The sequence below is a fragment of the Pomacea canaliculata genome, linkage group LG9 (assembly GCF_003073045.1).
Source record: "Pomacea canaliculata isolate SZHN2017 linkage group LG9, ASM307304v1, whole genome shotgun sequence".
Classification (NCBI taxonomy): Eukaryota; Metazoa; Mollusca; class Gastropoda; order Architaenioglossa; family Ampullariidae; genus Pomacea; species Pomacea canaliculata.
Genome location: NC_037598.1, coordinates 7512533 through 7529823, shown reverse-complemented (window position 1 = coordinate 7529823; position 17291 = coordinate 7512533). Strand labels below are relative to the sequence as shown.

General features: G+C 37.9%; 1 protein-coding gene across 3 annotated transcripts in view; it reads right to left on the bottom strand.

Moving 5' to 3' along the window:
- The window catches only part of LOC112572437 (multiple epidermal growth factor-like domains protein 6), a 62820-nt gene that overhangs the window by 35769 nt on the left and 9760 nt on the right, over positions 1–17291 (bottom strand). Inside the window, exons 2-3 of one of the 3 annotated variants that reach the window (XM_025252117.1) lie at positions 958–1099; positions 278–412 (exon numbers count right to left, since the gene is read on the bottom strand). The exons of the other annotated variants lie outside the window; for them this stretch is intronic. Of the exons in view, the coding sequence (XP_025107902.1) occupies positions 278–412; positions 958–1081 (259 nt within the window). The 5' untranslated portion in view covers positions 1082–1099. The remainder of the gene's footprint in view (positions 1–277; positions 413–957; positions 1100–17291) is intronic. 3 annotated transcript variants of the gene reach the window in all.

Below are 17291 nucleotides of genomic sequence, written 5' to 3'. Positions count from 1 at the left end.
TCACTGTATGTTATCTGAAGATTGTCAAGGTGTGTAGCAAGGATATCACCAATGATTGCAACAATCGACTCTAAATGCTGCTGTAGCCACAAAGGTTGATGCAGTCTGATTTACAAATCTTTCATATTTAAAGTTTCTCCAAACTACACAGACAGTAGAAACAGTTCGAGATAATTAGGACAAAAATTAATGAATCTGTTTGTACATGACACAGTCTGTATGTCCTCCTGTCTGCCTGATAGTCTGTATGCAGGTGTAGCATGTCTACAGTACTTACCTTCATTACAAACTTGTCCCTGATAGCCCTTGTCACATCCCCCAGTACAAACACCGGTCACGTGATGACATGGCGGATTCGTGCATTTTCCGCATTTGTTGTTACAACCATCGCCATAGAAACCTCTAGAACAGCCTTAAATACAAATATTCATAGTATGACAGTGGTAGCTACACAGACACACAAACGTTACACTCACTGTTACTTATCAAACTGAATTTATAATTACAAACAGACCTATTACTACATAATATTTGGAGCTCTTTCTGCTGCAGTGAAGACAAGATTGGACAACTGACAGGTAGAAATTGTATACAACTGGACTAAAGATGATAAAATGAGTAAAGCAGTTGTCATGAAGGTAAGAAATCGAGTAAACGAAGTCCTTCTTACTCGTTGTTTAGTGTACAAGTATTAAGAGCTTAAACTGTATATCTTACGGTGAATAGTTAAATGTTTTAAAATAAAATAATAACGAAATTGCGAACGAAAGACCAATCTTCGTCACCAAATCAGTTGTAACGATGTTTTGATATTTTGAGGAGATGGTCATCAGCATTAGGTAAAGCAAAATATTGGGGATTTATTAAATTACTGTATGAAAATTATTCAGTTGACAAAAGTAAATGCACTCACTCACCGTCGACAGTTTGACACCAAACTGCTGTTTGTGTACTTACTCTGGCTGCAGTGAGTCAGACTGATACCCGGGCTGACAGCCGGCCTCACACCCACCCGTGTAAATGTCGCACTTGGTGTTGCCGCCTTTACACAGACCACATTGCTGGCGACAGTTTTCTCCATAGGACCCAGGAGAGCAAGCTGACAGAAGGCAAATGCGCAATTTTTTAAAAGTATACATCATAATATAGACTTCCATATTGAAACTATTTATTACAAAGTACAAAGAGGGATGTAGGGCACAGGGCAGGTGAACATCAACACGAGACAAAAATGTCAGTCATGTAAAAGTTAGAGTAAGAGGCTAGCTAATAATAAAATAGCCTGATAACACTAACCTAACACATTAAGAAACAAGTCGAACTGATCTAAGATATAAAAACAGTTTCTGCAGACAATCAGGGAAAGAACAATTTGTTGTCAAACACATCTGGACTCACACAACATTTTTGTAGCAAAGAGATCGTGAACCTCAGGGTTCCACTTGATTGGCCTTTCATTCTGTACTGTTGATCATCATCTCTAACAGTTCTGGGTTCGTGGGGATAAATCTTATTTTTTTTATCTTCATCCTTTGATTTTAGAAGTCTTTGACGAGGAGCTGGAATCATTTGTTATGCTTTTTTAATGTCTTAGGTTTAGGAATTTTCTGTAGATGATAGTCAAAATCTGTTTGAAGTGCTCTGTGTACATAATAATTTACAAAGACTGCAGGGAGAGAAATGAACAGATATTTTAGTGTCAGTCCCGTGATTTCCACTCACGCTCTGTGCACAATGGTGCTGCCACCCGACTTCACACCCTGACAGACAGTTTCCAGATTTTGTTGTCGCACGTGATGTTGTTCTTGCAGTGACCACACGTCTGGTCGCAGAAATCCCCGTAAAATCCTTCTTGACAACCTTCAGAGTTAAAACAGATGAAAATAAAGCATCTTTAAATTTTGCTTATAATGGTGAAAGAGGAAATGCAAATCGAAAGGAGCAAAAATGTCTTAAACAATTCTTCTGTCAAATAGATTATAATAATGTGAGGTAACATTCTGTTAGCATCTTTGCACATCGGAAGGTTAATGGAAATAAATAAACAAATAACTCTAACACTTTTTTCAGAAACAAAATCGTCAGAAAACATGTGTGCTGAGAATATTCTGAAATACTGACTGTTTAGACAGCTTTCATCATATTATTGTCGGGATATCAGTTTTACTTATATCCATCAATTATAAGATGTGGATAAAAATTTGTGGATTAAGTATTAAAAATCTACACGCATCTGCTGCACAAACTTCATAATTTGTTCAAATTAATTTTCAGGAGACATTGCAGATGATTTCGCAAATATGGTGAACCACTAACCCTGTAGACAGGCTCCATTGTAGTTGTCACAAGCTCCATTACTACAGCGACTGCTGCACCGCTGACCACATGTTGCACCGTAACGGCCGGCACTGCACACTGTGTGTAGTACACAGGACATGAGACACACTGACACAGTCTGACACAGGCACTGACACACTGTGTGTAGTACACAGGACATGAGACACACTGACACAGTCTGACACAGGCACTGACACACTGTGTGTAGTACACAGGACATGAGACACACTGACACAGTCTGACACAGGCACTGACACACTGTGTGTAGTACACAGGACATGAGACACACTGACACAGTGTGACACAGGCACTGACACACTGTGTGTAGTACACAGGACATGAGACACACTGACACAGTCTGACACAGGCACTGACACACTGTGTGTAGTTACACAGGACATGAGACACAACACAGTCTGACACAGGCACTGACACACTGTGTGTAGTACACAGGACATGAGACACAATACAGTCTGACACAGGCACTGACACACTGTGTGTAGTACACAAGACACACTGACACAGTCTGACACAGACACTGACACACTTTTCACACTGCCGCCGTGTGTCGCCAGCATCGCTGTCATGGAGTACCGGTCATGAAGTGAATGAAGTGAATGAATGTATGTACTTGATGATAGCAGTCGGTAAATTATTGAAAATGAAATAAATCTCACCCCACACTTCAAGTTCACAGAAATTGAAAAAACGTTTTTCTCTGTTATCTGTTCTTGTATAACGTGACGTTCCGTCCTCTCACTGGAGGTTGACAAGTGACGTTCAGTACCAGCCAGTTCGTAATGTCTGTGAAGGTCTGGCAATAGTGGCGATCCACATACAGTAAGGCGTTCCTCAAACTGTCACGATCTGAAAATATGGCCGACAAATAACGGGTATTCGTCTTGATGTTAGTAAATCTTACAAATATTTCTCACTAATAGTTAGTGCAAGTGTTAACTAGTGCTAACAAGTTACTAACAAGTCTAACTAGTTTAATGCCAAGAAAAGAAAATCAGCAACGGAGGTAGGACACCAGCCAAACAGAAAGACTCGACACTGGAAACAAATCGTGAAATATAAGGCAGATGGAACCGCGCTGTTCGTGAAAAACCGCCATGTCGCCTGATTTTGTTCCACACGATCTTCCGACAGCGACACAGTGTAGTCCTGCACTTTGGTCATCGTCTCGTTTGATGGAAATATAATACAGAATACCTATGTCAATGCTAAGTACATGTATAATATGGGAAATTTAGAGAAATGAATAAAAAGATAATTCAATGTTAATATTTTAAAATAACTTGAGTGTTTAGTGACTTCAGGTTTTAATTTTCAAAATGGACAATTTTAACTAAGTTTCATGAAAAACTTCGTTCAAATTTTAACTTTGTCACGTTTAATAAAATAAACGCTTTTCGTGGAAAAGAAGACACTGAGTTAAGTTCATTTTTTGTTACTGAGTTCAACGTAACTGGACGGTACTCCTTCGGTACTCCACACTTAATAGTTTATGCCCTTATATGTGTTCATAATGTTAAATATTTTTGTGGCAATATTTTCTCCCAGATGATTGTGTTGGTCTTTTCGAAAAAAACATGACAACAGATTATTTTAAGCGCTATTGGTATGTACACATGTAAACATTAATAGGCTTATAATTGTATTTTCTGTGAATAATCCTGACGGTACTAACGGGTTTTCATTCCTGTGATAAATAGCGAGACTACAATATGTAGTATTGTGTATACTAACATTTTTGCTGTAAATAGTTACACTATATTATATGATGTTCTGTATAGTTACTGTATTTTCCATTGTAAATAGTCTTTAACATAGACTATTTTGTACAGTATCCTGACATTAAATCCTGTTGAATATAGTAAGATTTTAATATGTACTATTGTATATTCTCACTATAGTTTTCGTTGTAAATAGTGATACTATAACAAATACTATTGTGTATACTCACTTGTATCCCTGTTGTCAATAGTAAGTCTATACTCTATACTATTCTGTATACTCACTTTCATTCCTGTTGTAAATAGTGACACGTGTGACAGTGTACTGAGCTCCAAGATCCACTGACCACCTGGCGTAAGTTAGTCTATCATCAAAGTCAGTGTGAATACAGTTGAGTCTGTGTGTGGACTGTCCAGTCTTCAAGACAAGCACGTGACTTCTGTTTCCATTGACGGCGAGACAAGCTGGGCCTGACTGCGTGTTTCCACTTCTGTAGGTAGAACTCATTTCTGCCCGTTTGCCGAGAGCAACATTTTCTGCACAAATAGTGTTTTAAATAGAAGTTTGTAGCAGACATACTAAAGGCTGTGAGGCTGTGAGACGAGTTCACTAGAAACAGTTTAAAGTGGACTCTAGGTGTGAATCTTGTTTTCCTTCCACATCCTCACTCATTAACCTTTTGACCTTAGTGACTTGCTGGCTTTGTCTTATACTTCCTATAGCAAGTGTCATCTACTCACGAAGCATTCAATAAAATATGTTAAAGTAAATATTTGTGCATTATTGCTAGCTCACAAACACTAGTTTGTGCCACTTATTATTATGCATTAATATCAGTTTATAAATATATTATCCACTAACTACCATTCAATTAAAGCATTTCAGTTTGCAGATTTATGTATATTTTGTGAGCAAAATTTAATAAATGAGCTGAAAAAAGAATGTATGAAAAAAGAATGTTGAGCTACAGGTTTTTAATATTTATTTTATACCGGACTTGAAGGGCTGTTATTTTGAATAATCATGCTATAAACAATAAAATGAAGTGTTGAAGGGACATATTCTTATGAAAAGAAGACTTGAATGTCCAAAATGAAAGAATATCTAAAACATAAATCTTGCTTAGGTATTCTATCCATTATAATCCAACCATTTCTTAGCTCCCTTCGTCGACAATAAGCTTATATATTAATAATTGTACTTTACAATTACTTTACAAAACTTTAAACTTTAGATAGTTTTTGTCAATTACACTTATTATTAAAATGTTAAATACTTACCCATAAAGCAGTTACTAGAGTCCGGCCAACATCTGTTTGTTGATTCATACCAACAAGGGTCGCCTGGTCAGACAAGGGACATTAAATCACAAATAAACTACTAACTATAAAAAGAAACGTGTAATAGTAAAACATGTATGAATATCATCTAGGATTGCTGCATAAAATGTTCTCATATATTTTATAGATAGATTGTGGCAGATGAGAACCACTTGTGTATTTAATCTTGTCTCAGAGCCGCGATTGATACCCGGGATGACATCCGTCCTCACTCTACCCGTGAAAATGTCGCACGTGGTGTTACTGTCCCTACACTGACCACATCTGTGTGTACAATCTCCTCCATAGGATACAGAATAATAACAAGATGGTAGAAGGCAAATACGCAAGGTCTGTAAAGTAGATTTTGACTGTCATAATAAAACTGTCATATTCGCACTATTGTTTACAGGGTACAACTATGGCTGTATGGCAGAAAACAGGTGGAAAAGTCTATGCCAGACTCATGTCAAAGCAAAAGTAAGATTAAAGAAATAAATATTCATGTACAACCAAACTAAAGCAAAACCAACGAAGAAACAAGTCCACTAATCTAAGATACAAGAACAATGTTTGCAGACAAAGAGAAAAACAAATTTGTTCTCTTCTCGGTACAAAAAACATTTTTAGCTGCAAAGATAATGTGACTAGACTGACTTCACGTGACTCAGTTTTCATCCTGTGCTGTTGATTATAACATCTACCAGTTCCTGCTTTGTGAAGATATATTGCCAGGGACATGGGTTATCACCCCTGACTGTTTCGAGAAGCATGGGTTGTCACCCTTGGGTGTAGGATATTAGAAATGCACGATAATGAGCATGACTTATGGAAGATGGCAGGACTGAACTAAATGTTCATTGAAACCCCTGTAGTTGTTAAGAACTTTATTTTCTCATAACCAAACAAGTTAGTGAGGTAGACAGGCGCCGTGAAATGTTTCAGTGTGAAAGAGACTGTGAATGCCAGTGATTCTTTGCCTGGACAAGATATTGGATATGTTTTTTTTTTATTTCTAGTTTTCAATCTTACGGTTTTAAAGCAGTGAACTTGAAGAAAATCTTGTGCTTTATTAGGGTTTAGGTTTGAGAGCTTCTTGCTGTTAGCTGTTATGATGCAATAATCTCATTTGTATGTAAGACTTATCAATCAATCACCCCAAAAAATTATACTTTTCAGTGATGACAAAAAGAAAATCGTTTCAGTGCTTTTTTCACTTTCTTTACAAAGTCTCCTGGGTGATGGGAATAACTACCATTTTAGTGATTTAAACTCACGCTCTAAGCACAATGGTGGCTTCCATCCTTCTTCACATCCAGAAGTACATTGTCCAGTCTTCGGGTCGCACACAATGTTGCTCTTGCAGTTACCACACGTCTGGTGGCATAAGTCGCCATAGAAACCTGCCTTACAACCTGCAAAAAAAAGTGAAAATAAATCATCTTTACATTTTACTTATAATGATGTTAAATGTGTCGGAAGGCTGAAAGAACGTGGAACAGAAACACAAGATGTACCTTACAGAGTTTATAATGTTGTTACTGTTCACTTTATTGTACTGACGACTTGTAAGCAGCTTGAATGTATGTGAGGCCTTCTTTTTGTAAAAGTGACAAACTGACACAAGGCTAACATCAGATGTTAACTCATGTTTCATAGGTTTAACGTCCTATAAAAGGTTTTCCAAAGTTCTGAGTGTTCATATATATATATAGATATCTGTATAAATAAATGTTGATGGAATATTCAAAATCTACACAACTCTACTACAGTAATTGTACATTTGTTCAAAATAAATATTGAGAAAACATCCTAAATCCAACTTTTCAGAACATTATGCAAACATTGTAAAGTACTAACCCTGTAGACAGGTGCCATTGTAGTTGTCACAAGCTCCATTACTACAGCCACTGCTGCACCACTGACCACACGTTGCACCGTAACGGCCGGCACTGCACACTGTGTGTAGTACACAGGACATGAGACACACTGACACAGTCTGACACAGGCACTGACACACTGTGTGTAGTACACAGGACATGAGACACAACACAGTCTGACTGTCACTCCAGGCAACACAAGTTTTGACTTTTCTCAGCCGCCGTGTGTCGCCAGCATCGCTGGTCATGGAGTACCGGTCATGCAATGAATGAAGTGAATGAATGTATGTACTTGATGATAGCAGTCGGTAAATTATTGAAACATTGAAATAAATCTCACCCCACACTTCAAGTTCACAGAAGTTGAAGAATTTTTTTCCGCTTTTTGTTGTTGTGCGTAACGTGACGTTCCGTCCTCTCACTGGTTGTAGGCAAGTGACGTTAAATACCAAGTTGTTACTGTTTGTGATGTTCTTGCAAAGTTTGTCATCCACAGTCAGCATGGCGTTACTCAAACTATCAAAATCTGAAGAAATGGTAGTGTAAAGAATTGTCAGTCGTGTTGATGCTAGTCACTGCTACAAATCTCATCATCAATAGTTACTTTAACTAGTATCACGTGTGATCATTATAATTCATGTTGTAAATATTGAAACTATACTATATATACTATTCTGTATACTCACTTGTATTCCTGTTGTAAATAGTGACACGTGTGACAGTGTACTCAGCTCCAAGATCCACTGACCACCTGACGTTAGTTACTGTATGGTCAGTGTGAATACAGTTGAGTCTGTCTGTGGACTGTCCAGTCTTCAATACAATCACGTGACTTCTGTTTCCATTGACGGCGAGACAAGCTGGGCCGGACTGCGTGTTTCCACTTGTGTAGGTAGAACTCATTTCTGCCGGTTTGCCGAGAGCAACATTTTCTGCACAATTTTTTTTAAAATAGAAGTGTGTAATGAGATACTAAAGGCTGTGAGTTTAATTCACTAGAAACAATCTGAAGTTGATTCTAGGTGTGGATTGTCATTTACCTCGATATCCTCATTCATTACCCTCCCGCTCTTAGAGGCTTGCTGGCTTTCTCATTTTAATTTCTAGCCAAGTGTGACCTACTCCTAAAGCATTGAACAAAATATGTTAACACAAACTTCCACTCATTAGCATGAACTAATATCAGTTTATACATATGTTATCCGTTGATTACCATTTAAATTAAAATATGTTTCAAATTTCAGAAGGTTAGAAATGCAAGAACAAATAATAGTGCGTGGTTAAAATTGCTTCTTGATTTTTTTAAAATACCTTGTACTAAATTTCATTTCAAATAAAAGTTTACAACAAAATGGTATTTACTACAATTAAATAAGTCTACATATTAAACTAGTTTTTAAACGTTAGAATAAATCATAGTGCATTGTTAAGGACTACTAGTTTACTGTGATGTAAAATGAAACTAAAATAGTTGTGTGATGCTGTGTAATACCTGCTGTAGTCAGGTTTCTAAGGATTCCACTTTGATTTTTGCCAATTACAGTAATTTTTAAAATGTTATATACATACCCATAATGCAGTTACTAGAGTCCGGCCAACATTTGTTTGTTGTGTCACATCCTCCATTTACATCGCACCAACAGTCGTCTCCTGGTCAGTGAGCAGAAAACACAAAAGAACTTTTGTACTTTAAACATGAAATGTGTTGTAATGAGACTTGTGGCAACATGACTAAGGATCGCTCCATAAAATAATCTCATATGTAATAGATGCATGGTCAAAGATGAGAACTAATAAAAGAACGAGTGTGATGAGGGATTTTTGAGGACGGCGTGTTCTAACAGAATTATCTCCCTTATGTCGATACAAGTTTGTCGCTGTAGATCAGAGATAAGCTGTGTTAATAAAACTGATACACCTAAATAGCCGAATGAAGTGTGAAATTATTTTAAATTCTCATTGCAGCCCCAACAGCCACACTTTCGCTTTCTACTTCTATTCTGGGAACTTACAGAGCGCTGTACAAAAGCTACATCCACAGGTTCTACACGACTTCCGGTTCTAGTTGAGTGCGGGCTTGACCGTCCTGCCTGACCTCGGTACTTCATTGTCCCTTAAGTGCTTCAGCTCGTGTAATACTATTGGTTCTCAGTACTACTATTGTTCGCCGCGTGAAATTATGTACATCACGGTACGTTTTCCAATCCACCTTGACCCTACATCACCGATGTTTTCTCCTATGTCTGTGGAGGGCTGCAGCCGCCCTACTATCCGCCATCTTGTTTGACTGGCTTGTACATTATGGCAGTGGAGCACGTGGACAGGATACAAATGGCATCAACACGTGTGCGCCTCGACATTCATTGACATCCATTATCGTCCACAGTCATTGCACCTGCTTTGCTGCCTGAAGTCTTTAGTGAGTTTTTTTCCAACAAAATCCTTAACATCCGGGCTAAACTTGATCAACTGCATGTGCACCCTTCAGCTCTTACTAACCACGTCGACGATCTGACAAGGCCAACGTGCTCCTCGGCTTTTTCTTTCAGCCAGTCTCGGACAGTGAACACAAGTCCATCATACTCCAGTCATAACCCACAACTTGTCCACTGGACCCAGTTACCGCCCCATTACTGGCAGACTGTGTGGACGTCCTACTCCCTGTCCTCACAGAAATAATGATAGCTTGACCTGTGGCCATCTCCCAACTACATTCAAAACAGCCTTAGTGAAACCACTCTTGAAAAACCTATATTCGACATCAACGTGTTAAACAACTGTCGTCCGGTCTCAAATCTGCCATTTCTTTCCAAAATCTTCGAGCAAATAATTCTTAAGAAACCTCTATCCTCTCTTAACTCTAAAAACTTGATTTCTCCATCACAGTCTGTATACCAGCTGTTTTCCTTCTCACCCACACGCTGCCATTCAGAGCATCCAAGATTGTATTTCTGATATTAGACAATGGATGACCCACAACAACTTAAAACTAAATGACAAAAAACAAAAGCTTTAATGTTTTCAAAGATTAATGTTCGGGTAGGCGATGCCGATGTTAGTTTTGTGACTTCAGCACGTGACTTAGTTTACATAATGTCTGTGGACATGTCTCTTGATGAACATGTTTCTCACATCTGTCGTGCTGTACACTATGAGCTCCAAAATATCAGCTCCATTCGCCATACTCTGTCCATACTGTACATTGCGACTACAGACAACATACGACTGTCTGTGTTCTAACTTCCTCTCTCTCCATGTAAAACTGGTTTAGGATGTGTTAATGAATAATCACTTCCTTGTCTGTTATCCTGCTTCAGTAGAATGAATCATGATGACAACTACACAGTTTAGCTAAAAGCGAAATTTTAGGATGAACAGTTTGTTGTTATTATTTATGACAGCCGTTAACAGTTAACAGACTCACCTCCATTATGGCTGACTTCTCCCTCCCAACCCTCCAAGTGTTTTGATACAAGCACACGAGCCTTCCTACTATTAACGATGTTGTTCTCTCAGTTGTACAAGTCGATGTCTGCTCGTCTGTTTGTATACCGTTATGTTTCCCTTCAACTCGTTCTGTGCTTTTGTCTGTTTTACTCTCATGTCACAAGTGTGCATGTACTTAGCATGGTTTAATGAAATAGCCTAGATTCATGAAATTGTCACAATATTTGCATATTTATCCTCTATTTGTGCGTCTTCTTTGTTCGTCTGTTCAATCTATCTTCATCTATCCTATTTTTAAATTAAAATAATTAGAAAGGTGAGCTCAGTAAGTACAATTATAAACTTGTCTTACCTGAGACGATGTCCCCAAAGCATCCACAGATAATGGTGAAGGTTAAGAAAGCAATTAGTCCCATTATTCGATGTCTGTGTATGAGATGCAGGGCGGCTCGTCTGTCCAGTCGTCAGTAACCGTCTGCCCGTCACACAGTCTGCATGGTGCAGCCACCAGGAAGTCAAATCTTGTTTAGTAAAACGAGTCTAACTGCCGGCCTTGAGTGTAATGACAGCAATTAGCAGAGACAGCATCCAGTCAGTATTCCAGCAACATCATGGCACTTGAAGTGCTGGACAACAACTTATCTGACACCAGGAAGCCACACCTCACACTAACAGGCAGGATGAAGATAGATCAGCAAAATGCATCATGCGGATCATTACCACTGTTATTGTTACTAATTGAATGGAATCTTTCCTTTCAATTTTCGTTTGAAATTGTGTTATTTCCCTGTTATTACTATGAAGTTGTTGTCTGCGATATAGATTTAGTCACTGTTAACGGTGATGCTATTAACCCCATTATAAAGCTCTGTCTATGCATCTTTGTACATGTGTTGCCTAGGTTACTGGTGTTGATTGCAATAATACCCGAATAATGGATCACTCGTACATCAATGCTCTATTAGAAGTTCATACAACTGTAGACGTATTAGAAAACCAAATCTTTTCCTTCTCATTATTATCTCCCCCCAATAACTCATATACACACACACACCCTAATGCAGCCATCGAGCCAGTGACAATCATCCTGCACGTGCACATCAAACTCTCGTCACGTGTCCGGCGAGGACGAAGGAAATCCGCGAAGCTTGGGTCGTGACTGTGAGGCTGGATTTACCAGCGACTTCTTCTGTTACTTGTTACTTACATCCTCCTTAGGTTTTATTGTATTAAATTTTGTCTTTTATTCATCATCAGCACTGTCGTTTAATCTTCAATCCCTTATGTGTGGTTGGCTTGTTCTTCTGTCCCTCGGATGTATCGTTCTTGTTTTTAAGCGCTAAGGGCATGCTTATAAGTCAATGCGTTATCTATATTTTCCATTTACTATTATTCTGTGAGTGGCCTTGTCTGTCGTCCTGTCTGCTCCCACACTCTCCACCCACCGCCCCCTCTCTCGATGAGAGAACGAGTGTTGATCAGCTTGAGGCCTCATCTCGTGATTCATGTGGCTTGATGTATGGATGGAGTATTCATGGATAATGTCAGGAGATTCCGACATTTATTTCAACTTCAGTGATTAGCCTGAAAGCCAAATCCTACTAAAACAAACCACAACAACGCCTAACTCTAAATAAACCCGGCTACAGCACTTTACAACAGAGCAGGTTACTTTAGGAGAGTGATGTCCCTTACCCTGACCTGTTTGCTGGAAGTAGCTTTTCAGATGTTTTTGATTTCCCTTTTTTCTGAGCTCATTTTAATTCTCGACTACATCGTTTGATGCTAGTGATGTGCTGTACAGTGCTTCTAGATCGTGACATTTTGTTTAAGTTCTAGAGATTCAGTCTTTTCCTTGACGACGCCATTTTGATCTCAGTTCAGTTCCTTGTGTGTACACGTGGACTGTGGGAGGAACCTCGTGCAATGTGGCTAAACTACTTGACCAATACAGCACTGCTATGTTCATTCATAATATGTTTAGAACAGGGGAGAGGCTAAGTACGCCCCGTGGACGTTTTGTGTAAAGTGCACTTGTTATCTTTTTTTTTCAAAATTCATTCCATTCCATTCCATTATAACCAGGTTTGTTGTGTAGTCAGCTGGGCTGTTTATATTTCAGTATTTTACCGGCCCTCCGCATAGCTTAGAATATTGAGACTGGCCCTCAAAAAAGAAAACTTTGCCCACTCCTGCTTTAGAAAGTAGCTAATGTTTCTTTAGTATAATAACTGAAAGATGCAGTTTTTCTAAAGAAAAGTATATGAGGTTTCTATTAAGAAATCATTTTAAAGAAAACTTTTTAGCAACAAAGTATGTGTTGAAGGAGACCAGATTGCAGGGAGAAAATTTGGTAACGTTTTCTGAGGAATGTAATGTTTCTTGTAAATGTTTTATTATGGTGAATTAATTGTTAATTACCTCTCTCATCTCCGCTAAAACAGGTGATTACTAATCTTAAGCGCATCTCTGTCAGCATAATATGTGCTGTTTGTCTCCGTGCATGCATGTGTTTGTGTTGGGTGGTCTGTGTATGCAATCAATGGTGGCAAATTGGTAGTGTTAGGTGTATGCAAGATTATGTGTGCACACAAGCAATGAATCCAGATAAAGATTTTTTGATATAGGTGTCCCTATAGTAGTGCATGCAGTGGCCTCTGCAAGTGTTTGTCAAGAAGGTGGTCATCATCAAGACATTTTCTTAGTGCTGTCACTTGTCTATTCAATTTTTTTTAGTTCTTGAACAGTATTTTACAAGTGCGGCTCATGTGAACAAGCGTCTTAGTTTTCCATTCATTCTGAAGCAAACTTCTGCAGAAAAGTAAAGTAGTATGTCATAGCATTAGACATTCTCAGTTAAGGAACAGCCAGAAAATACAATGAAAATGAAATGGCCAACTTTATTAATTCCTCATGCAGTTGTAGCTCTCGATGTGTGTTCAGCTTCCCCCCTAAAAGTACAAGCTATAATATATGGGCAATACAAGTGGTGGACTACAAAAAAAAAAAGATGCATTCTTAGATAATACATCATTTTTAAGATCTATCACACAGGACTAGAGAGGGTAAAAACTATTAAAAGTGCCTGTTATTTCTGCATACAGTATTAGGCATAGCATAATGTTTTCCTGTACATAAATTCTGTTTTCTCAGTATATTAACAGGACTTCTTCAACTATCTGTATCATGGATATATATATTACAGAACTAGCACACAAAGGAAGAAAAGACATTTGATGAGTGACTTATAAAACAGCTCAGAATTGCTTTGCTTTTAAAAAAAGACTGCTTAGTTACATAGTGACACTTCTTGCAGGCCATGTTTAACAGTATACTAAGCATTTACATCTCATCTAAACAGGTAATCAAAAACGTGTCCCACCATCTTTTTATCTCTGCTATCTTTACCTGGGATACATAAAATACTTTGATATATATTTATACATATCTATAACAGATATCTAGCCTGAATTTACTGGATTTACTGACATTTAGACATTAAATTTACTCTCAGATAATTCCAGAGATTGATAAATCCTTTTTTCATTTTTGGTAGTATGACTAGTTTTCATATAGCATTATACCTAGTCATCTTCCTCTCTCTCCAAAACGAAGAGACCAAAAACATTGACAGAAAGTACAAATCCTCTGGTGATGATCTGAGGCTGGTGCATGCAGCATCAGTTGACAGTGTAGACAAAGGTGTAGAAACAGAGTTGACATGCTTTCCTACCCTAAACAAAACTTCCACAGCACTTTTGAATGATGGTGACTTAATCTTCTCCTTAAAATGCCTTTAAAACATTTTCAAGTTACATTTTGTGCCTCTATTTACACTTTAAATTCTACAGGAAAATGAGGTGACAAAATATCAATCAACCAAGAAGAGATATCTACATGACAAGAAAACTACACAACACTAAAGTAAAATAAAACAATAATAACGAGGATTCATATAGCAACTTTCCAAAGATTTGCTCAGCACTTTACATAAATCATACAAAGACTAAATCATCGACAACAGTTTAACAGACTACCGCACATCTATAATATACACTTATTCATCCACAAAGTAAAATACAGACACGCTATACACACTCGTGGTCAAGACAGTGAAGTCGTAGTTCAGAAAAGATGTCTTAAGTTTGGATTTGAAGGTGGTAACAGAATCAGTGTGGAAGGTTGACCGATAATTCGTTCCAAGTTGATGAGGCTTGGTAGGAGAAAGACCTCTGTCCATTAGTCTTTGTCTTAGTGGGACTTGCAGAAGCCTGGTGTCCACTGGCAGCCGGTAAACAGAGCTAATGACAGGTGATATATGTTCACACCTGGATGGTCTGCAGATCAGGCGAACAGTTATTCTGGATCCTTTGAAGTCTGGCAAGAAGATACCTGGTAATATAAGGGATCTATAAGAACTACACCATGAACCTTTTAATTCAAAGACACCTGTGGGGTGGAAGTATTTGTTCAGGTAAAAAAAAATCTGTTGATATCAAAGTGAGTTCATTATCTTATAAAAAGGCAAATGATATTTACGACTTGAAGTTCTAAGCCAAGCCACAACCTGGCTACATAATGGCAAACCAGCTAGTTTACTGGAAATGCTTTACAAGTACATGAAATATTCTGTCATTGTCCCTACACAATTTGCAATACCCTCATCGCTCAGTCATGTTTGTTAATGTTTATTAATTAAACCATACCTGGGCAGCTGCTCACTAGAGGTATCTCAAAACCCATCCTTTTTTCAACTAAAAATAAAAAAAATTAATGTCTATGCAGTACTGTTTTAAAACAAAGGCAAAGTCCTCCCCCATAATGTCAAAGATAAAGGAATAATACTTCCCATCTATAACAACACTGCCACCGGTCGCTCTTCGTATGTCCCTTCGGAGCTGTTTCCCGGACTTCAGAGCACCTTGTTTTTCTCTTACATTTTGTGCAGTCCTGGCTTCCACACCACAGACTGCAGACACCTTTTGACTGATGGTGATCTTTGTTGACTATTTTCATAGCTCGCGACTCCATTTGCGAGGCCAATTGACAACTCTAAAATACTAACATTATCATATATAACACAGGAAAAAATACAAATAATTGGTAAGAAAATAATAGGTTTTACAATTAAATTTAGATTAAATTTAGATTAAAAGAAAATCAGTAAAAACATTTAAAATCCCTGATTCACAATTACCGAAGTTCAAAAACTTATGTCTGATTCAGATAAATAATAACAACAATAATAACAGCAACAACAGCAAACCTAATCTAATAACGTCCATACTTACCTGCTGGACCAGTTTGCTGGTTTCTGGCATTTTGATGATGTCGGCTCCATTACTATAAACAGAAGTCTGAACATTTTTTTAAGAACACATACTTTTTTGTTATTTTATTCCAGAAAGCAGGTAAACGTCTTCTGGTCATAAACACTAATAGAAATTCCCTAAATCCAAGTGTGTAGGTCTCGTTTCTTAATTTACATCACCAGTTAGCTATTGTCGGGTGGAGGAGTGAGCATAAAATAAGCGAGATTAGCTAACAGGCCTTGTGGGTTTTATTGGGACTTAAGAATTTGACATGAAATCCAGCCCAGAAGGAATAAAAATGATTACCGTCCAGACAAAAACTACTGGGCCGATGTGTAGACACAACACAGGCGCTTGTAGCTGCATGGTTAACTCAAAACACTCAGCTAACAATATTTGTAATACATGAAGAAGTGAACTGACCGCAACACCAACACCAACACCTAGCGCAATATCTTGGTTACTGGTTTTTGCCTACACAGCATCCACAGAGTATCAGTTCAATCAATGTTAGAAATAGAGATCCCGGAAAGGTTCTCTACACAAACATTGAATTGATTATAACTATTCGGTCACTTTATTTACTCTTATTCTTGCGACTGATGTGGATGAACTTCAGTACATTAAATACTTACCACTTCTGAAATTTGAGAGTGATTAAAGACTTGAATGGGATAGGCATGCAAATAAACTATGGTAATACCAGTTGTATGTTGTTTTCCAATAAAACTTACAACCTGCCAAAAAAGTCAGCCGCTTATCGAACAAAACGTGTGATGGAGGTGTTTCTTCTTTAAGGCATGCTTATTTTAAATATATATATAAATATAAACCTTTTTAAGATTCTTGATTTATAGTCCCTGTCTAGCTATCTCCCATAACCCTGACCCTTGTCCTGAAATAAATCAAATAAATAAATTGACACACAAGAAACCCGCACAAACACACACACACATGTTCTCTCCAAATGTGAGATTGACTTTGTTGATGTATAAATGAATGTATGCATGCGTGTATTCACATATGTATTTGTGTATTTATGTGTGAATATATGCGTGTATAATTTTGTCATAGATGTGCCTATGAGTGCGTAGGCTAATATGTGTATATCAATATATATGTGTATGTGTGCGAGCGTGCAGCTATACATGACGATAAGCTTGATTAAAGGCACGAAGGACTACTAACCAATAGTTAACTATACATAAAGCACTAGCGGCAGCAAACAGATGACACCAGTATAAACATCAACGAAG